General features: G+C 46.5%; 1 protein-coding gene across 1 annotated transcript in view; it reads left to right on the top strand.

Annotated features, from left to right (window-relative positions):
• SELENOI (selenoprotein I) overlaps positions 1–21,555 on the top strand; it is a 64,828-nt gene extending 43,273 nt beyond the window's left edge. The window contains exons 4-10 of the mRNA XM_037893741.2: positions 5,128–5,202; positions 5,741–6,003; positions 7,462–7,570; positions 9,039–9,087; positions 10,306–10,486; positions 11,433–11,615; positions 15,133–21,555. Of these exons, the coding sequence (XP_037749669.1) occupies positions 5,128–5,202; positions 5,741–6,003; positions 7,462–7,570; positions 9,039–9,087; positions 10,306–10,486; positions 11,433–11,615; positions 15,133–15,249 (977 nt within the window). The 3' untranslated portion in view covers positions 15,250–21,555. The remainder of the gene's footprint in view (positions 1–5,127; positions 5,203–5,740; positions 6,004–7,461; positions 7,571–9,038; positions 9,088–10,305; positions 10,487–11,432; positions 11,616–15,132) is intronic.
• The last annotated feature ends 207 nt before the right edge of the window (positions 21,556–21,762 follow it).

Raw genomic sequence — 21,762 nt, forward strand, 5'->3', positions numbered from 1 at the left:
GTTCCTTGGAGCAACTGGCAAATTTCACTAGCAAGAATACTTCTGTGCTGTAGTCATCATACACTGCCCTGGAAAGCTACAAATTTAAAAATGAATAACTCTTTTAAGATGGGGGCGCAACTCCCTGTTTCAGCATTTGTCCAATCGCAGGTTCACGTTGGCTGCTTATGCAGGGAAGATACGTTGTGGTGTCCTCCATCTAGGAGAGCTAGTTATGTCAAGCTGTTGACTGCCCGAAAGGGCTTGGGGGCACAAAGGGCTGAACTAGCCTTTCATCTTGAAGACATGTACAAATGTTTGTGTGGTTTGCAAGTGAAATGAGCTCAGTGATCTCATCCCACTCCACAGAATTCTGTTAACATTAGTGCTGTACTGTTATTCTGTCCCCAGTAGGGAGTCAGCTGAATTTCAGAAAGGTCTGGTACTCACCAAATAACTTCTCTAACACTGGATTGCTAGGAGGAGGCGGTGCCGCACCATGGTACCTTTGGCATGCCCATCATCTTTCCTCTTCCCAATGGATAGTTGTGACCGTAGGCAATAGAAGGTCTGCTTCCTTCTGGTCCCTTCTTCCAGCACTGCCCTCACTGCTCCCCTTTGTCTAATGGACTTTTGTATCAGACCTTCCTGCTTCCGTCATTGCCGTTTCCTTTCTCCCTCAGACACTAAAGTCATGAAACGTGGCAGGCAGCAGGTTTGTCTCATTCCTCGGTCTTATGATCTGTTTTTCATAGTACCCGTGAATCATACAATCCGATGGAGAAGCCCCATCAGATTGTCCCGTCCATTTCCCTGCCAGAGCAGGCTTGTCCTCTGCAGGACGTTCTCAAAGTGTTTAGGCCTAAGGTTCCAAAGGATGGGGCTTGCATCATCTCACTTGAGAAACTAGTGCATCGCCGGGGCATGATTCTTATGACTGGATCTTGTGCCCTGTGCTGAGAGACAGGCAGAACACCCCACAATCCAACCCTTTGGTCTGTAAGAGCAGTAGAAGTAGGTCAGGGTGTGAACCCACCAGGGGACAGTTCTCGAGTTCCAAAGCTTCAGTCTCTGATTTATTTTCAGGATTTCATCAACTGCTGTGACCAGTGAGGGAGGGAAGAAAGACTGCTTTGAAGCTTCAAGCAATGTGAATGTGGCAGGATATGGTCTGTTGTAGATGACCAGATACACTGTCTCTTCTGCCTGGACATCAGACATGCTAATGCTCTCAGCATATGTCCTTCCTGAAAGGGTTTTTCCTTTAAATTACTCCAGGCCGGCCATAGGCCAGATTTATAAGGAAGGGTCTGTAAGTCAGCCCCTGGATCATGTTGTTGAACTTCTCCTAACACCTTTTCACCTTTCTTATGTCTGTTCGGTAATACAGTTCCTATAACTGATTTGCTGTACTGATTTGCCACTATCCACAAACTGTGCCTCTTAATACAAACAAACAAGAACTCTCAGCAAAAGAGCTGTCAGAATTAGGTCTCTAAGACCAGAGTGTATAAGTCCACTTCTAGTTTCTTAGAAACTAATTACTCATTTTATTAAAGTCATTCTTGACAGAATCAGTATAATTTCCGAAATATCATTGGAGAAAAAATGGAAAGAACACTTATGACTCATGGCTTTGTATTGCAATTCCCATAAACCAGATATTTGATCTGCAGTGTTTCTTCTCATAATATGCAGCAGTAGCAAGTTTAAATTGGAGAAAAATAATATCTGTTAAGTTCACTATCCGTGTTAATATCCTGCTGAAATGAACGTTTAAATGTTTACTGTATCTGATATTTAGCTCCAGTCAAATGGTATTTCCAGGTATTTGGCCAAATACTAATAATACTTGGCACTTATGTATTGCTTTACATATTCAGAATACTTTTTGGATATTAATCACCAGATTAGAGGGACAAAGAGAGACAGTGGTAGCAGGGCCCTAACTTATTCAGGAAGTGGTATATTACTGCAGACAGGAGAATCAGGTGGACGGGGAAGATGGTGTGGGTACCCCTACAACCTTATCTCAGATTTCATCTCTCCTGTCCTCAGCCAGAAACCATGCCCTGCAGGTGGAAGGCTGGTTGCCACCTCAGCTGTCTGTCTAGCACACGTCTAAAGCCAAATGCCAGCCTGAGCTGGTGGTGTTGGTCAGGATTTAGGTGCACTGGCAGGATGTGCGGTGTACGATAAACTTACACTGAGCTTGCTTCTAACTCTTGGTTTTTACCAGTGGCACTGGTGGAGGTTGGGCATCCCTTGAGGTCTAAATCACCAGAGGGTAAAATTCTGGCCCTATTGAAGGCAATGGCAAAGCTTCCATTGACTTCTTTTACCAAGATTTCACCCAGAATTTTTAGGGCAAATGGGCACATCCTACTTGGGCATGGTGTGGAAGAATGTCGTCCCTACTCTAGCTGCGGACTCTGGAGAGCATTGTGCTCCCTATGGAGTAACATTCCATGTTGCAGGCTTGACTAACTGTTTAACGAGTTCTTAGAGATTAATGACCATAACTGCAACCCCCTGATCATCTTACCGCTTAGAAAGTATGTCAGTCTGGTGTCCCCAGTTTGGGGTGAGGAGAACGGGTATACTTTAAGTGTAATCTCTGTTCATCCAGCAATTTAAACTATTTACAGGAAGCAGACTTTAAAATGCTCTTGCTATGGTACCCCTAGAAAAAGTGTCCGGCATGTTTTAGGGCTGTGACTCATGGGGTAAGGTGAAGATTTTGTAATGGGTATTTTTAGTAGAAGTCATGGACAGGTCGCAGGCAATAAACACAAATTCATGGAAGTCCGTGACCTGTCCCCGGCTTTTACTAAATACCTGGGGAAGGAGTTCTAACAGGGATGTCAGCTGCTGCTCCAGCCCTGCCACTGTTCCTGCAGCAAGGGCCGACCACAGCTGCTCCAGCCCAGCACCTGGGGGGGCTGCTCTGGTGGGGGCTGAAGCCAAAGAAGTCATGGAATTCCATTAAAGTCAGAATCTGACACAATCCTATCCTTACTCAAGGGATTTTGAAAAGTCCTTACTGGTCCTCTGTCATCCTAGTGAGGAGGGATAGCTCAGTGGTTTGAGCATTGGCCTGCTAAACCCAGGGTTGTGAGTTCAATGCTTGAGGGGGCCATTTAGGGATCTGAGGCAAAAAAAAAAAAAATTGGGGATTGGTCCTGCTTTGAGCAGGGGGTTGGACTAGATGACCTCCTGAGGTCCCTTCCAACACTGATATTCTATGATTTCGGCTGGGGAAAAGATAGTGAAAGTAAGGAACAGCGTGCCTGGTGTGGAGGATATATATTGTCTGTCCCATGACTCCATATGTAAGAACAGCCTACCTCCTTTAGTTCCTAGATGTATATACATTTACAATAGGGTTAAATATAAATGTATACATCTAGGAACAAAGAATATAGGCCATACTTTCAGCATGGGAGGCTCTATCCTGGGAAGCAGTGACTCTGAAAAAAGATGGGGGGTGGGGGGGGTTGTGCTGGATAATCCACTGAATATGAGCTCCCACTGTGACACTGGGCCAAAAGACCCTGGGAGGCATAAACGGGAATCTTGAGTTACAGCAGAGAGGTTATTTTAGCTCTGTATCTGGCCCTGGTGTGACTGCTCCTGGAATCCTGTGTCCAGTCCTGGTATCCACCGTTCAAGAAGGATGTTGATTGATTAAAGAGGGTTCAGAGAAGAGCCATGAGAACGATTAAAGGATTGGAAAAGCTGCCTTATAATGATAGACTCAAGGAGCTCAATCTATTGGACAAAGAGAAAGTTAAGGGGCAACTTGATTACAGTCTATATGAGTATCTACATGGGGAACAAATATTTTAATCATGGGCTCTTCAGTCTAGCAGAGAAACGTCTAACACGATCCAATGGCTGGAAGTCGAAGCTCAGCGAATTCAGAGTGGAAATAAGGCCTAATTTTTTAACAGTGAGAGTAATTAACCATTAGAACAGTTTACCAAGAGCTGTGGTGAATTCTCACTGGCAATTTTTAAGTCAAGATTGGATCTTTTTCTAAAAGCTCTACTCTAGGAATTATTTTGGGGCAGTTCTCTGGCCTGTGTTATACAGGAGGTCAGACTAGATGACCACAATGCTTCCTTCTGGCCTTGGAATCTATGAATCTGTGCATCCCCACTGTTTTCATGCAGTCCTGTCTCAGAATAGAATCATGCTTTGCAGCTGTTTTTGCTCAATTTTGTCATCAGTAAGTAAGCAGTTGGGAACTTCTGTCTTTGCCCACCTCTGTTTCCATGACAGCAAAGCATCCTCGCTTTCAGTGACAGGATCGTGATTCCATGGCATGCGGCTCATGAACTCACCCTCTCCTGTCATCGCTCTTAACTCCTGTGACTGCAACCTGCCACAAAATAAATACGTTAAAAATGAAAGCTCCCCCATGTGGAGACAGAATTTCATCTTGCCCACAACGGTTTTCTCACAGCACAAAGATCTGGAACTCTTGCTCTGTGTCCCCCATAAGGGTGAATGGGGGGGGGTGCAGAGGGCAACAAAGCCATCCTAGCAGTGAAATCCAGGATCATGGTGTACCGTAACTAGGTACTTTAAGTATCAGAGGGGTAGCCATGTTAGTCTAACTTTAAAGTTAGGTTGTTTTAACTTTCATCCCAGGAAATGCAGATCTATCTAATTACAATCTAGAATTTATCCTGTGCTCTAAAGTCTTCGGCTTAAAATAGCGCATGAGTAAACATTTCAAAAGTGCCTAAGTTCCATTGAAAATGTTGTTGCACGTTTTAGGGTATGGGGAAAGGAGGCAGATGCTGTATTTGAGTGTGTGAAACTTGAGTGTGTGCCCAGATCTTTGACAAATTCAGCAAAAAGCGTGATCTTCAGGATCTACTGGATGCCTTGCAGAAAGAAGCGTAAGATATTGCTGGTAGGAACTGAGCAGGTGAAGGCTGATGTGATGCATCTCCTTTTGGTAGTACAAGCACATTGAAAGAATTTAAAGGAGCCTCCTCATGACAGTGAGATGACCCACAGATTTGGATGGAATCTTGTTCCAATTAATTGCTAAAACGATTCTTGTTGAAAGCATCTCTTGTACCAAAGCATAACCTGCTGATGTGTCTGTACTCATCTTCTTTCCAATCTCGACAGCACCTGATCGTGAGCATGTTCCGAATCGAGTGTGGGTCATGGTGGGTCTCCTCAACTTCGTGGCGTATACACTTGGTAAGACTTAAGATTCTCATGATGTGTCTTGGATTTCTAATGTGCCTATCATCATAATGACTTTAATTAGTCAAGTGAACTGTTGTTGTCATAGTTCTGTGTTTCCCAACCCCTTCCCTTCAGCTCCCCCCCGACCCCAAAAGGAACAAAACTCTGATTCTGGGTAACTCCTCAGTTCCCTGCCACCCCTTGCTCTGGGGTGTTGTGAATGATGTATCGCTGGCTGAGATGCCTCTGGAAACTGCCACTCGTTCCAGGGAGGAACGTAAAAGTAGATGTCTCTTCCTATCAGAACTGACTTTATGGGGTTACTTGTGAAATATTGAATGCAGATTGTTGTTAAATATTTAACAGACTCTTCTGAAGGTTTTTTGTTTTTTATTTATTTATTCAATCTGTGCACCCCCAGGGACAGTGCTGGATCCTGAAGCTGGTTGCTGATTTCTCAGCAGTGCACACATTATCTGGCTGCTGCAGAGGAGTCCCTCGCTTTGCATGGGGATGTTTAACTTTGCCTCTCTGTGCACTTCCCTTCCAGATGGTGTTGATGGGAAGCAAGCGCGCCGAACGAACTCCAGCACTCCCTTGGGGGAGCTCTTTGACCATGGCCTGGACAGCTGGGCCTGCATGTTCTTCGTAGTGACCGTTTACTCCACCTTTGGGCGGGGATCCAATGGTGTCAGCGTCTTCGTTCTCTATCTGCTCTTATGGGTGGTTTTGTTTTCCTTCATCCTCTCCCATTGGGAGAAATATAACACAGGGATTCTCTTCCTGCCCTGGGGATATGACATCAGCCAGGTGGTAAGTAGCCCTTCTGCCTCTTGATTTCAAAATACTAATTTAGAAAACAGTGGGCAAGCTTTGGTGAATTGCCAGAACTATTTGTGTAGCGTGTGTAGGGGTATGTGCTGCCCTGGCATCTTTCCCTGGGTGACCTCTGTCCAGGTAGTCATAAAGTGCCTATCACCAGACCTAAACCTAACCATATTCTGACTTCTTCAGGGAGGAGAACTTTCTGGCAGAGGACAGAGAGCTTGGTTGCAGGGTGCAATAGTTGGAACTGTATCATCAGTGCTGCTTTATGAAGCTCTGATTCAACAAAGCAGACTGTTCACATGATTAAAGTAAGGTTTAATGAATCAAGGAACAAGGGAGGAAGTTATAATGAAACTTTTACTGCATAATTAGATTGGGACAGATCTAATTTCTCTTCAGCAGAGAGGTGATGTGTGTGACAAGTATCTTTATGTTGCCATAGGTTTTTGCATTAGCAGGAAATGAAATGTCTTTAAAAATTGGATACTAATAATTGTTGGTTGTCCAAAACTGACGGGGCCTGATTCTGTTGTGGCACTAGTGTAACGGTGCCGACTTAGCGGTTTATACTTGTGTGTGATTGAATCGGGTCCAGTGGTTGTGGAAGCACTGATTGCCACGAGTTCAGATATCCACTGAATCGTTGTACAACACTAGAAATTCCCTTGAAAGCTGCCCCTTCTGTCAGGAAAATCATGGTTTCTCTAGTCCTTTGCAATCAGTCATCCTCTGGCCTGTGTCTCCAGTTTCTCCTAACCTGGCACTAATCCATGGTGCATTTTCCTGATCATGCATCAAACAATTCTAAGATACCATTGTTTGGTTCGCTACAGGAGGTGGTTAGACATGGGTCTGGCGGCTGGTGCTGGGGTGCTGTTGAAGTACAACCATCCTCTGTTTGTGCTGGTCAATCCAGTAGTGGGGTGGGGCTATCCCCAGGTGCATGTGCAAACCTCATTGGCTGCAGATAGCTCACGGGGGGTGGCAGGGCAGAGCATCACAGGCCCCTCTCCTTGCTATCCACTTTCCAGACTGGCCTTAAAACTCACGGTGACCAAGCAGCCTTTGCCTCACCCCAGGTCTCATTGACCTCCCTTTCCAGACTAGCAAAGAGGCTTCCTTGGTCATGTTGCCGGAAGCAGAGGTTGGGCTGGTTCCTGACATGCAGTCAGCGTAGGCACCTGGGAATGGGGGCATACGTTTGGGGCCCCAAGTAGTTCCGAAAGCTGCACTCAGGTACTGGGGTTGCATCTGACCTGGAGATACAGGCTTCCTCTTGTTTTAAAGCTAAAGCTGGGTAGTGAAAATCTGATTGGAAAGCAACGCTAGCAGCTCCTGGAGCTGCCTGGTGAGGAATGGTCACCCCACCAAAAGCACATTTGGTCTGACCCGTCTTTCCAGCTGCTAATGCTTGTCTGCGCTCTCTCTGCATTTCCTTTTCAGACCATTTCAGTTGTCTACATAGTGACAGCGATTGTGGGAGTTGAGGCCTGGTATGCACCTTTCCTGTTTAATTTCTTATATAGAGACCTATTCACTGCAATGATTATTGGTAAGAAGCTCCATGTTGAAGCCTATTTTTAACCACCTCCTCTTTACCAATAGCCAGTGTTTCACTTTAAAAACCCGTCCATATCTGTTTATATTTTTAGCAAAGAGAAACTTAGTAAAATATCTCTGTAGAAAACTTGCCTGGACGAGTCTTGATCTAGATTGAAAGCAACAAAATGCACAGGGTCTGATGCTAGTCCCATTGAGGTTTTGGTGAGAACTGGCTAAGTCACCATGGGCTGCCTCTAACTTATATACAATAGAGAAGATTGCAGCCAACTTCCTCCTTTAATACAAACAAAGCTCCAGGAGGGAGGTGGTCCCAGTATGCAATGCTCCATGCTGCTTAGCTTAGTATGGAAGTAATACATGCTAGGACTTGTTTCCAATCTGCACCGTCTTACTAAACATCAAGGGTGGCTGTGAACGGCTCTGCGGCTGCAGTCTGTCCACCCCCTGAGCTAGATAATAGGTCTGTATTTAGAAGCCTCAGCCTGCTTGGCCTGAGAGACTCTGGCATCTAGCTGTTGCAGTAGATTGGTCTGTAGTTCCGCAAGAATGAGTTGAGCCTCGAGTGTGAGAAGGTGTAAATCTACAGCATTACTCTTCTCCACAAAGTTGTGTGTCAAACTTCCCCTTCACGTCAGCCTGAGAGCTGAAAAGCGTTCAGGTTGGCTGGCCAGGAAGGAATTGGGTGGCTTTACTGCTGTCTTGTTTTGAATGTATTTGTGATTCACCCTTTGGAAAGAAAAGTAATTTGGTACCACTAGCCTTCAAAAGATGCCTTCTGAGGCAGCTTTCCTGCTGGGAGGTCATGGGCGAACTTCAGCTTTATTCTATTTAATCTCTTAGCTGCTGACCACCCTGGCAGCTTTCAAAGTGCATTGGGGTTTCATGGAACTTTGGCCCTTCAGGGAGGTCCTTGAAAGTTAGTCAAGTGACTAAAGCTTTTGTTAATGGCAGTTCTCCATGTCCTAAATGGTGCACGTTAAATATAGGTAGTTTTTGTTTACGTCTATCCTTATAATAACCTTACTGTGTCTGAAATGTGTCCTCGCATGAAAAAGTGAAACCATTGATGATGGTTTCTCTGCTGCCCACTAGGTGTCTTGTTCGGAATTATGGTCAAAACGCAGATAAATATGTTTTCACTAAAATAGTTATTTCCATAAATGCATTTACTGGCACTTCACTAACCAAGGCAGTGCTTTTCCTGAAGAGCTGAGTCAAATACACAAATCATGTTAGTGGCCATTAAAAAAATCTGAGCAGCAGTGGGGTGACAGTGGGTTTAAGTAAGCCTTTAGCTACTGTAATGTTGCAAATGACTGTTAAAAAAAAATAATAATAATAATAAAAAAATGCATGATGGTTAGGAGACTGTCACCACCAATGCTTATAAAGGAGTTCGGGGATTGCGTTGGACTCTGAATTACTACGCTGCCTGAACTTAGATCTTTCTCTTTCAGGGTGTGCGCTCACAGTGACTGTGCCCATGAGTTTGATTAACTTTTACAAGTAAGTTTTCCAAAAATCATGTGAACTAACTAATTCTGCAGGGTTTGAGGCACCACATGGGATGATCCTCTTCTGCTAGGCGTTAGCCATGCAGAATACTACAGAAGGAAGTAGGTGGAGAGCACGTTGTATTGGTGGCCCAGCACTGCCCAGGCTGTAATAGGAGAGCCATGACTGGGCGTAGCTTTCTGTAAACTAGACTCCTTATAAACTTTCCTTACCTTCACTGGCAGCTTCCTAGGAGCCCCGAAGGCACTCCTGATTAAGATGGAGAAGCTGTTAAGTTGCCGCCCTTATGAATACACTAATCCGACTTGCTGTGAGCACAGGTCCCTGCATGCAGGCCAAGCAGCTCAGATCGAGTGGAAGCAGTTCATTTTGGGATCTCTGGTCTCTGCCGCTGTATTAGTGGCATGTCTAGCCCTATAGTCAGAGAAGAACAGGGCAACCTGGGAAGTCGCCCCTTGGGGGATTGAGTTAGGGGGTGGATTCCAAAACGCAATCCTCCCCGCTCCCCCCACTTTACTTATTTTAATAACAAAATCCTGCATTTCCCATACAGACTTCCTGATTTGCAGACGTTAACAGGTGACCCTGATAATGGCTGCTTTGAATATTGAACTAGCCATGAATTGCCTGGTAGACAAAATGAATGTTAAGCACCTGGCATAAATCTGGGTGATCTGATCCTTTGATCAACCTACTCTGACGATATAGTCTCTTACTGGCTCTGCAAGAAGGAAGTTGTGCAGGAAACCTTGTCTTTCTCATCTGAATTGTTTCCTGAACCCAGGCCCAGTGTCGTAGTCTGAACTCCATTTGGGAGCCCCAGTTCTCCCCTTTGTTACCAGCTCCTTAAAAGGCTGCATCTGAGATTGGCCAGTTATTACTTCCACGTTGAAATCCATCGCCCACTAATGCAGGGTTACCAAAGACACATCTGAATAAGCAACGTATAACTATCGTGAGTGCATTATTCACTGGGGTGTCTGACCTGAGACTGGCCTCTTGCCCATTTTCTCAACAACAGCTAAATTCCTACTGCTGGGCTCTGCTCAGCCTGTTGCATGCCTTACTCCACTTCAGGAAAGGTGCCCAACGCTAGTTGGGCACTTACCTGGATTGGAGAGCTCCCTGAGGAAGGCTTGTGCCTGCCTCTGTTAGAAGCTGTGGCTTCCGAGCGTTTGACGTAAGATTTGTGTTCCTTTTGCCTTTCAGGGCCTATAAAAGTAACACTCTGAAGCACAGGTCAGTGTATGAAATCATGCTGCCGTTCTTCTCGCCAGCGTTGCTGTTCATTCTGTGCATGATCTGGATCTTCATGTCACCATCAGACATCCTGGAGGTCCATCCCAGGCTCTTCTACTTCATGGTTGGAACAGCCTTCGCCAACATTTCAGTAAGAGTTCTGTTTCTCCGCTAAAATGCATGTGAACAGGGGTCGCTGATTTGAATTAACACAATGGTGAGGGCTAGCAGTTTGTCAGGCAACATTGTATGAACTATCCCGTCTGCTCATGAGGTGGAAAGGCAAGTCAAAAACCCAGAATGAAAATGCCAGGAATTGTGGATTGGATCCATTGTAAGGGCAGGCACTGAAGTGGGCAGGAGAGAAACGCTGACTCCTTTAGAGGTGAAAAACGTTTCCTATAAACCAGATCTGACTTTTCCCAAACCAGAGAAATCCCAGCATGTGCTTTTTTTACCCCTCCCTGATACTAGATAACAATTCACTTAATTGAGTTCCTGCTCGCTCAGCTTTAACATGGTCACTCACAAGGTTCTTGGTGAAATTGGTTCAGCTGTGTGTTGTCACATCTGCCTGCGTACGTGAAAGCCCCCTGCTCTCATCCCCCCCAAATCATGACTACTGTTAAGCTGTGGAATCCGTGTCTTGCATGACAAACGGGCCGCCGTAGTAGTGGTGTTTAGGAAGACGTGCGGCTTTATTCATAGATCTGTCACTACCCTTGGACTGTGCCCAGAAGCAGGGCTTTCTGTCTTTCTCACTCTGCAGAGTTTTTTACTAACTTTCCAGATAAGCTTGGTCAGATTTGACCAGAATTGGCCAGTCAATGCAAATCAATCCTTGTGATGGTCTGCTCTTGATGTGGACTTCTCTGGTTATAAGCACAAGAGGAATTCATGTCAAAATGGAAACTTTCTCAGTATTTGGGAAACTTTAGAGCAGATGATTGTCCATGATTTAATAAGTATCGCTCTAGATAAGTACATGGCCCTCATTGCCATATTCTGAGTGAGTGATTCATGGGTTACAGAGGCTCGCGTTGGAAGGAAACCAAAGCATATCTAACAGACTTCTTTCCCCCTCCTGCCCCCACCAGTGCCAGCTGATCGTGTGTCAGATGAGTAGTACCCGGTGCCAGCCTCTCAACTGGATGCTGCTGCCATTAGCCCTGGTCATCTTTGTGGTGGTCTCTGGAGTTGCACCCCACTGGGAAAATCTTCTTCTATACCTACTGACTGCTCTCATTACCCTGGCACACATCCACTATGGAGTAGGAGTGGTAAGTCTGCCTTTGGGCTTGGGGTTTCACTGTAGCGGCTCTGCTTGTAGAATTTACTTTGTCCCATTGCTGTTCAGTTTTGCAGGGGGTGTCGCATTTAAACCCTGGAATACTAGGTGGAATACCTCTGATCCAAAAGCATTTGCCAGGCAGATTGAGGCATTTATATAAAATGTGAAAGGAAGCTAAATAGGTGGCATCTGAAAGCTCTTATTTTGTATACCAGGAACCGACAGCCTGGCTGCAGCAGAAATTCTTCTAGTCGTTTAATTTAAAGACTGGGTCTGATCCAAACCCTGGATCCACATCCTGTTTTAGATCACAGTTTGCAGCTTAAAGCATAGGAACCACACACTGGTGAAACATGGATTTAATGCTCCCAAATTCCAATGTAGTTACGGTTCTATTGGTCAGAAAAATGCCAAGATCAGAATGGGATCCAGAGACTGGGTTGGGCAAATCTCTAATTTTAAATAAATTATTCGGGGACTTAGCTAGGTACCATTCGCTTCCTAACATTTCACCTTACTTAGAACTTATTTTCTGTAGGCTGCAGCTGCTGGTGGGTAGCACATGACTGTACACTCGAATCAGTCTGACCCTGTCTCCGGTAGGGGGCACTGCTTGGGAGAACAGCCTTAATGTGTTAACCCGAACACAGTGTTTCTGTCCTGTATACAGATTTATAATCTTTCCCATAGGTGTTAGCTGATTTTTTTCATACTGCGCCTTTTAAATATTGCTTTCAGATGCCCCAGGCATACTGTAGCTAGAAATCTGTCTGAAGTGCAGTGGTTATGTCTGGCTAAATAAAGAGTGAACAAAATTACTAAAGAACCTGAATCACTGATGTAGAACCTGCCATATTTCAAGCTTCTGGGAGGAGTTCATCTGCTGGGGAGAAGCTGGGAAGGGAGAGCACCGTGGAATAGTCTCCCCTGTATACAGATGCCTTCAGGGATCAAGGAAGCACTGTAGCCAACTGTGGGAGACTGGCACTGTGTGAAGGAATTGGCAGGACACAGAACATCTAGGCAGTGGGAGTGCTGCTCAGTGGGAAAAGCCCAGTTGGGTTGTCCTAGGTCAACTGAACAGGGAAATGACCAGCTCGGCAGCCAGCGTGGGAACCCGAGCACTTGTTGCTTCAGGCGAGCTCAAAAATATGTACGCTAGCTGCTTGCAAGATATGGGTTTGACACAGGACTCAGTGGATGACGTTCTCGGGCCTGTTACACAGGAGGTCGGACTGATGGTCGTCATGGTCTCCTCTCGCCTTATACTCTATGGAAACCCCACCCATTTGAACCCCTTTGTAAGACACACGAGTGGGTGAGAGTGAGCCTGCAGTTTCTCCTCCTGAGTTGCGGGTGAGCAGGCCTTGGGTGATGTGGTTGCTTAGCTGCCACGCTGTATGTGTTGGTCGTTTCCTGCCAGCCGTATGAATGGCTTTAAAAACAACTCTGAAATTTCACAAAAAGAAAAGGAGTACTTGTGGCACCTTAGAGACTAACAAATTTGTTAGTCTCTAAGGTGCCACAAGTACTCCTTTTCTTTTTGCGGATACAGACTAACACGGCTGCTACTCTGAAATCTGAAATTTCAGCCAGCCTAATCACATCAAAAAGCAAATTTCCTGAATGCAGCCTTTAAGTCTGACGTGGCTTTCCGCTGTCTGTCGAGAGGAAATGAGCCCTTTCTGCCTTTTGAAGGTCATTGCGAGAGGAGGCTTCTCAAGGATAATTAAAAGCGGGTCTCCAAATCTCAGACACACTGTCTCTTGGCACAGTTACATACCAATGTCCTGTTTTTACTGTCGTCTGGTGGGAGTGGCGAGGCAGGACAGTCTAGTGCCGGCACTGTTATGAGAGGGTGCTGTGTAGCTGCTTTCTGACTACCGCGCTCTGGAAGCAAGCCAGCCTCTGCTCTTTGTTTTTGCAGTTCATGTGTGACTAGTATTCAACTGAGTGACTTACATATGCCCTTGTTACTTTTTTAGCTAAAGTATGAGGGGGGGAGGGATAGCTCAGTGGTTTGAGCATTGGCCTGCTAAACCTAGGGTTGTGAGTTCAATCCTTGAGGGGGCCATTTAGGGATCTGGGGCAAAAATTGGGGATTGGTCCTGCTTTGAGCAGGGGGTTGGACTAGATGACCTCCTGAGGTCCCTCCCAACCCTGAGATTCTGTGATTCTATTCTACGATTCTATGAGCATCGGCTTCACAGCTCACAGCAGGCCAGACGCATTCAAGATCAAGTGCACGTTCAGTGAGGAAAGACAGTAAACTAAACTTAAAAACTGATCAAAGGAAATGCATTTGGTGTGCAATGTGCAATTAGCCTTAGAACTCACTGCCACAAGATACCATTTGAGACCAAGAGTGTAAGATTCCATAAAAAAGTGTAATGAAACTATCTAGCTACTTTGGGTAGGCTACAAATCTCTTGGTAAGGTGTAGAAACCTTAATGCTTCAGGGCTAAAACCAGCCACTAACAGGTGAGGAGGGTTAGGGCACAAATTTCCTTTGGAGAAGCCTGCCCAGAACTGATCCCCTTGGGGGTTACTTGCGCTTGCCTCTGGTCACCGTGCAGCAAAGCACAGCACTGCATTAGATGGACTGTTGGGAATTGCCAGACCAGAGAAGTATTTGATTAGTCACAACCTCTTAGAGGGTCAAATGCTGGACCCCACAGTGCAAACCCCAGTGGCATGCTTTGGAGGAGAGTCAGTCGTCCCCCGATCTGGTGGAGTGCGGAGTTGGTGCAGCTGCTCCACCCCAGTCTGGACTAGTGGCTTGTGGGCCCTGTGTACCAGAGGCTTTGGCCTGGGGGGAGCCTGCCGGTATTATCACAATCCATCCTGTCAGTGGAGAGAGGGGTATTTCAGAGAAGTACTCCAGTTTGCGAAGTGTCCTGCGTGGCTGGCCTGGCCGTGCACAGCAGGAACATGGTGTTCCTGTGAGACAGGTCTCGTGCACCCATGTGGGGTGATTCAGCCTTTTTAGCTGCACATGCGGCTTGCTTGGTCTGTCGTGTGGTGCATACGGTGATGTCTACACTGCAGTGAAACACTGGCGGCTGGCCCGCATCAGCTGATCCAGGCTCACGGGGGTTGGCCTGTGGGGCTATGAAATTGCAGTGCAGATGTTCAGCGTCTCTGAGACCCTCCCTCCTTCGTGGGGTCCAAGAGCCCAGGCTACAATGTGAGCCCAGATGTCTACACCACGGTTTTACAGCCCAACCCCTGCAAGCCAGAGTCAGTTTACTGGAGTGTAGATGTACCCTTAGGGGCTTCTGTAAGGGAGTGACTAATAGCCCTGGCTGGGGATGAGCATAGTATGGGCAGGTGCTATGCATCCTTCCCATACATACAGCACTCTGCCAAATCCCTATGGTCCTGGGCCTGAATACTGAGCTGCTCCATTTGAGTCCCCTGGATTGTTTGAGGCAGAGGTGGAAGGCATGTTGGCGGATGTATTGCTTGCATTTGACATGTCTCTCTCTCTCTCTCTCTCTCCCAGGTAAGCCAGCTGAGCAAACATTTCAACATCCGGCCTTTCTCGCTAAAGAAGCACAGTACGGATTGACTGGAAGTAGAAGAAGAAAAAAGCAGCCTGCAGTCTGCACAAGTACTGTAAATACCTGCTGGAAATAGCCTGAACTTCAACCATCACCACAGACCTACATCGATCTTCTGGACAGACGCTGGGGCAGCGGGGGCTGGCACTGGGGCTAGATCCCCAACTGCCATTGAGAAAACACGTACCGCCCTATGGTGAAACCAGATGAGGGGAGTAGCCTTTCCAATTATTCCTGTATATTAGACTAGCTGAACACCCTCAAGCCCCAACTCTGCACCAGTAGAGCTGGCTTGGGAACATGGATGGCATCGCTCAGAACGCAGAGTGCCTAAACCTGTCATGGTCACCAAAAATAGTCTGGCAGCCGAGTTAGTAGCAGTGGCCTCAACACATCTGTAACGGAGACGTTTGAGCTGCAGGGTCAGTGAGGAACGTCTTCGTCACACACGCGGCTGTCTAGTGTTAGACCCTGTCAGATGACCTTTCTCCCTTGATGTTCCCCGGCGTGCACGCACACGTCCATTCATGCAAAATGTTTGTTTAGAAGCTTCAAATGATATTCCATTAGGATGATTTGGAAATTGAGGGGTTTGACTAAGTGGTTAAGGCAGCTTCCCCCCCCCCATCCCCCATTTTTCCAGCTGTGGGTAACTGGGACCATATCCTGACAGTATCCTTCTTGTTAACCATACATTGGCCACATGCATTCTTTAATCACAAGTCCATGAAGGGAACTTGAGCTCTTAGGAGCAATGGTTATTTTGGGGTGGAGGGTGGCTTATAATCACCTGCAAGAGCTAAAATAGCAGATGGCCAAATTCTCCCTTCTGATAAATCAGTGCAACCTCATTTAATGCAAGAGGGTTGGCTTGCAGGGGGAAGGAGGGTCATTACATGCTACATGGAGCTTGTCTCATTTCAGACTTGCGGTATGAACTACAAGTTGTGTGCACGTCCCTGTGAAGGGTGGGACGATCTCTATATATGCAGTCTCTCCGCTCCAGATAACTGCATTGTGGCAAATCCCACAGCTTGGAAAAGCACCTGAATAGTTCTTACAACAGCTGACATGCATATACACTTGTGGATATTTTATTTGGGGAAAAGTAGAGGTGATTTTTTTTAATATATTCTCATTTAATGTAGGTCACACCTGTCCCCATGACTAGGCCACACATCTCATCCCGTGAGATCTTTCTGTTTGCCATCTGTTAAGCCGTTTGTGTTCAGTGGTTTTATTTTTTTAATTCATTTAATTGCGTGGTGGTGAAGACTGAGTGCTGATTTTTCTTTTCTGTTCCTTGTATTTAATGAAGATTTGTGCTTGAATGAAGAGTGCAACCTAAACCCAGGCTCTGGACAGGCTGCACTCGGAAGCGAGCAAGCACAACGAATGTTCATATATAATGTATTGTGGGAACAAATTCATTCATACCTGGGGAGTAATATCTTGGTCATGGTGTATTCCTTCTGTGGGTGAAAAGTCTCCTGCACTAGGAAAACGTAACTGTAATTACTATTTAACACTTTTCTTTTGTAAATTTAAATCATTGTCATGCAAGTTGTACGAAACAAAACATCCAGAAGTCAGTTCACAGCATTTCTTGTAAATAGGTTGGTTTTAATTTGAACTCGAATTCTCACTGTAGTGTCCTGTACAAGATCATAAGTGACGGGTAGAGGTACACCCTGCAAGACACATGGGGGAGAATTTAATTTCAAGTGGGAAAATATCATCACTGCTTCCATCTCCAGGTGTTCCCATCATGTGTTTTGGCTGTGGGGGCGATTGGACTAAACACGTTTTAGTTGTTTTGTTAGTGTGTCATGACTGTACGTCAGGAACTGGAGGAAGGTGTTCATCTGGGAGAGGAAAAAACCTTTTATTCCCCCCTCGGAGTTTATTAAATAAGTAGCTTACTCTCTCATATATATATTACTGACATTGTACAGAAAAAGCTTAAGTGTACAGAGGAATTGGGTTGTGCTTGAAGTTTTGATACTCGTAACTGTTGAATTCAATATATAATTATGGGCAAATTAACTTAATGTTTCTTGTGAACTACAAGTTAAGAATTTGAAACCAGCTGTTGAAAATGGGGCACACAGTTTAACTATCTGTGCAACATTTTCCTACTGCAAAATCCACCTTTGCAGCAGCGATGTTGCTGAGCTTGGGTTTTTCCGTTTGCATGCTGATGGATCATGGAATACTTGGGCCAGTTCCCCATGACTAGTCACGTGAAGACATTTCAGGGTCCCAAGCATGAAGCCGAATGTTATGCATTTCCTTTTATCGCAGGTCCCATTTCCTCTCCCCATCCCCACTCCCCTGGCAGCACGGCTGTGTTCGGACTTGGGTGGCATGAACATTGCGAGTGTTCAGACTGCAGTGGCTGCTCGGTTCCCTAATGCTCTGTTCCTCTGGCTGCAGAGTAGTACGTTGAACTGTTCCTTTGGGCAGCGCATGGAAACAAACCCTGCAAAAAACACCCTGTCCGTTGTGTGGAGGCTGGCAGCTAGAGCAGGACTTGCAATCTAAACGCCTTCATGCATTTTATTGACACTTTCTTAGGCAGGATGTCTCAAAACCTGGAGCTGCCTTTTACGTGTACAGGCTTATCTTTGGGGAGTCATGGAATTTGGTGCCTTAACTTATTGCATGTTGGGGCTAGCAAAACATCTACTATCAAGGTATGCTAGAAACAAGTTTTAATGCTGCTCGAGTTCAGGCAGATGAGGCCAGGATGAACTCTAACCTGTCCGATTCTGCTCTCTGGGCACGTTCTGCCCCCCAACACAATAAACGGTTTTCATTTGCGCAGTTTTTATCTGAATGTAGTGACTGATACGCTTGATGTCATGGATTCTGGGGCATTAAATGTTCGATCAGAAACAGACAAAATCACAGTCACCCCACCAAAAGTGTGTGTGTGTGAGGGAGCAAATCTTTTGGGTTGGTTTATTTTTAAAGAAAACTGTTGTTTTCTCCTAATTCGGTCATTAAAGATAAACTCGTTCTCTAGTGAAGGGCTGGATTTGGTCATCCTTGTTCCCATCTCTGAAATACTCAGTGAGGTAAATTGTACCTTAGCCTGGAATATTGGCAGGAAGAGCTGAGCCTTGGGGAATAACACCTCTAGGCTGTCCATGTGCCCGAGTCAGGTAGTGTACATAAGTGGCTTCAAAATGGACTGTTCCATGTCTTAACTCGGTTTGTCGTTAAATCTCCACAAGCCGGTTGCCATAACGTCCTGCTCCTGTTCCTGTGCTAGAGACTAGCCGGAGCACTGTGAAAATAGACCAGTGGCTTGCTGAAGACACTTGGACCCATCGCGTTCCTGCAATTAGGGATCTTTGGTTGAAGTGAGTGTTGGAAGCCTTGGGAGCGGACACAGATGCCATCACGTGGCTTCTTCCACTCAGAAAAACGGTTCGTTACACACGCAGCTTCATTTCCATGCTGTCGTCTTGAGCGTGTGGAATGCAGGCTTGCAGTTTGCCCCAAGCCTGCAGTCCCGTCCCGCCCAAATCCCATGCAAAGTCTTCTGCCAACCCCCAGAGTTCACCCTCATGACTGTAAAATCTGGCTCATGGGACATGCATTTAGCTGGGGTGCGTATGTGCAGGTTTAACAGCTCTCTGAAGTCACTGGTATGTTAATGAAAGTAGCTGCTGTGGTCCAAGTTAGCGTCCCTCACAAGCATTTCTGTTGTAGTTGGTCCATCGGGTGCAAACAATAGGGAAGGCAGGAACTATAGTGTTGAGATTGTACCTGGCCTTCCCATGCCTGCTGTGCCCTGTACGGTGGCTGATCTGTGAATTTATCGTGCTCGCTGCCTGATCTAGGGTACCGATGGGGAATCAGTCAACACAGAATCTCATGGCTTTTTTTTTTTTTAAATGAATGACTCATGTTCATGCAGTTTGGGGGGGTTTGGTCACTATGGCAAAAATATTCAATCTTGGGTTTCCAGAGTTAGGCTCCTGCAGTCCATACTGAAGTTCCTAAATAGAACTGGCCTTTAAAAATCCAGTGTCTTCTGTCTGGGCTCCTAAACCTTAGCCCCCAGGTGAGAATGTTTTGGCCTGTTGTGACTTTCCAAAGTGACCCATCAGATTTGTTGTATTTTTATAAATGTTGCATTTTTGGAAGCTGTGGCCCAGCGGAATTTTCCTACACGCTGAGGACTGGTCTACGCTACTGCTTAAGTTGATGTAACTTACATCGCTCAGGGGTGTGAAAAAGACACCCCGCCCCACCCCCGCGAGCAACACCAGTGACATCGACTTAAGCGCTGACCACGCTGGCGCTGTCGGTAGGAGACGCTCTCCCGTCGTCGGCACAGTGGGTCTTCCCCAGACACGCTACAGCAGCTCGGCTGCATCGGTGTAGCCTCGTAACGTAGACTTGCCCTTCAAAGATACACTCAGCACTGCCACTTCCTAGGCACGTAACTTGAACAGCTGTGAAGCTCTTGTGGTGAACAGTGGCATAAAAAAGCAACTTGGATTTAGGTGACTTGGTTTGTTTGTAAAGGAGACCTGCTCCTCTTTCCTTGTGGTGCAGCACTGGGATGATGGTAAACCATCTGCCTGCTGAAAGCCACCGGAGAACCTTTCTCTGCCGTGGGTGGTGTTCGTTTTACGTGGTGTGCCCGCTCGCTGGGGGCCTCTTGGGCTGGTGGGCTGAGATCAGCTGGGCTGTCTTAGAGCTTGTTTGTGCTTTGCTGAAATGCAGCTGGACAGCAAACCGGGCAAGGGCTGTAGTAGCCAAAGGAAGCCTTTGCTAGTACCCGGCTTGCCTCCTGTACCCATCTACCTCACAGCATTGTATCGGCGGTGGCGCCACGCCAGGGCTGCGGCGGCCGTGGTTTGTGGGTGACTTGGAGCGTGGTTGCCACAGAAGTTTGTTTAACCTCTTTGCTGCTGACCAAGGTCTTGATTAAATCAGAAAAACCCACCAGTGCAGCGGGACTTGTCAGTGCCGCCTGTTTCCTGTCTTAGGGCAGCAGCGAAAAAACGTAACAGAACAGGGAGGTATCACTTCGCATCACGTTCTTAGCAGACCTGCGTCCCAGAGGAAAGCTGTTTGCTACCTGTACCTCAGCCAGCCACCATCCTGGCGTCTTACGGAACATGCTCCAGGAATAAAGATCTATTAATAGGTAGTGCTAGTCGTTACTCACCCGTTAATTGTTCGGGTGCATTTGGTTTGGAGTGATGGTCTCGTTTCCAGATATAAATCTGCCTCATTCGCTCCATTCTGCCAGGACCTATTTGTTATTACTTGACAGCTGGTCAGACTGGTCCAGTGTGACATGCTTTTTGGGCAGCAAGAAGTTCTTTCTGACACCGCATCCCCTGCCAGGGCAGCCTTTAACTGAGTGCAGAGTCAACTAAACCAAATGGTGTGCTTTGGGGGCAGGCGGGCGGGAGACCCGAGCTGAAAGTGCTCGGGAAGGTGACTCTGTAACAATGACGTTGTGGGCTCCGTGTTTGTATCTCCCAGGCTTCCAGATCAAATGGATCTTCTACCTGCCAGCCCTGCTCATTCAATCTGAGAGTCGAGCTGGGCTCTTCCCGGCTATGTATCATCCCCAGCAATGGAGACAGTGCAGGCCACACCCTATCCTCAGTTACGCCCATACAACGGAAGGCAAAGCAGAGCAGAATCCTCCTCGTTCGGGCTCTGCAGGGCTAATGGCGTTGGAATGGAAAAGGCTAGTAGCTGTGGGTGGGATTTTCCGAAGTATCTGACTTTCACTGGGACTTGTCACTTAGGTGCAGGTCTGTTGAGTAAGAAGGGGGCATCTTAATTGACTCTTAGCATACAACTGTCTGCTCCCTTCACTCTTTGGGCTAAGGGGGAAGTAACCCCCGTGACACTCCCCACACCCCCCGCCTACAGAAACAAAAACTTCCGGGGCAAGTAACTGTAATGTGGACCCATCGTGTTTCCTGAGCCTGGCCCTGTGTGACTGTGGCCTGGTATCACTGCTCAGAGCACCTCTGCGTGTCATTTCACTGCAGCGAGTGGGTCTGCCAGCACATCCCGTCATATCCCACCCAGGTAAGCCAATAGCCTGGCCGGGACCAGTCACCGCTAAGCAAACTGATTGTACAGAGCTTTAAATAAACAGAAAAATACAGTATAAATATTGTCTTGTCAATGCAGAGTTCTGCCAAACCTGCGTTTCTCATCAGGATCCATGTCTCTCTCTCTCTCTTGTTGGGAGCTTAGAGTACTGCTGTGGATTTGAATGCCAATCTGTTAAAGGCGATTGCTGATAAATATTTATTGTAAAAAATAAATATTGAAAATAAAACTTCAGTAAAGAATAAAATTTTCCAAGCCTTTTAGTGGTTTTCTCGTCTGTTTTTGCTGGTTTCAGTAGAACCCGTTGTCCAATTGCCTTTGAGAGGGGCGGTCTCATCCTTTTAACTCTAGAATCGGCTTGAGGGTCGGTCAGTCTGCTTGGGTCAGATCACACACCCTCAATGGGAGATGCTTCGTTGGGGCCGGCACAACATCAGACAGCCGGCGGAGGTTCCTAGGTGCACGTCTCC

The sequence above is a fragment of the Chelonia mydas genome, chromosome 3 (genome assembly GCF_015237465.2).
Source record: "Chelonia mydas isolate rCheMyd1 chromosome 3, rCheMyd1.pri.v2, whole genome shotgun sequence".
Lineage (NCBI taxonomy): Eukaryota > Metazoa > Chordata > Testudines > Cheloniidae > Chelonia > Chelonia mydas.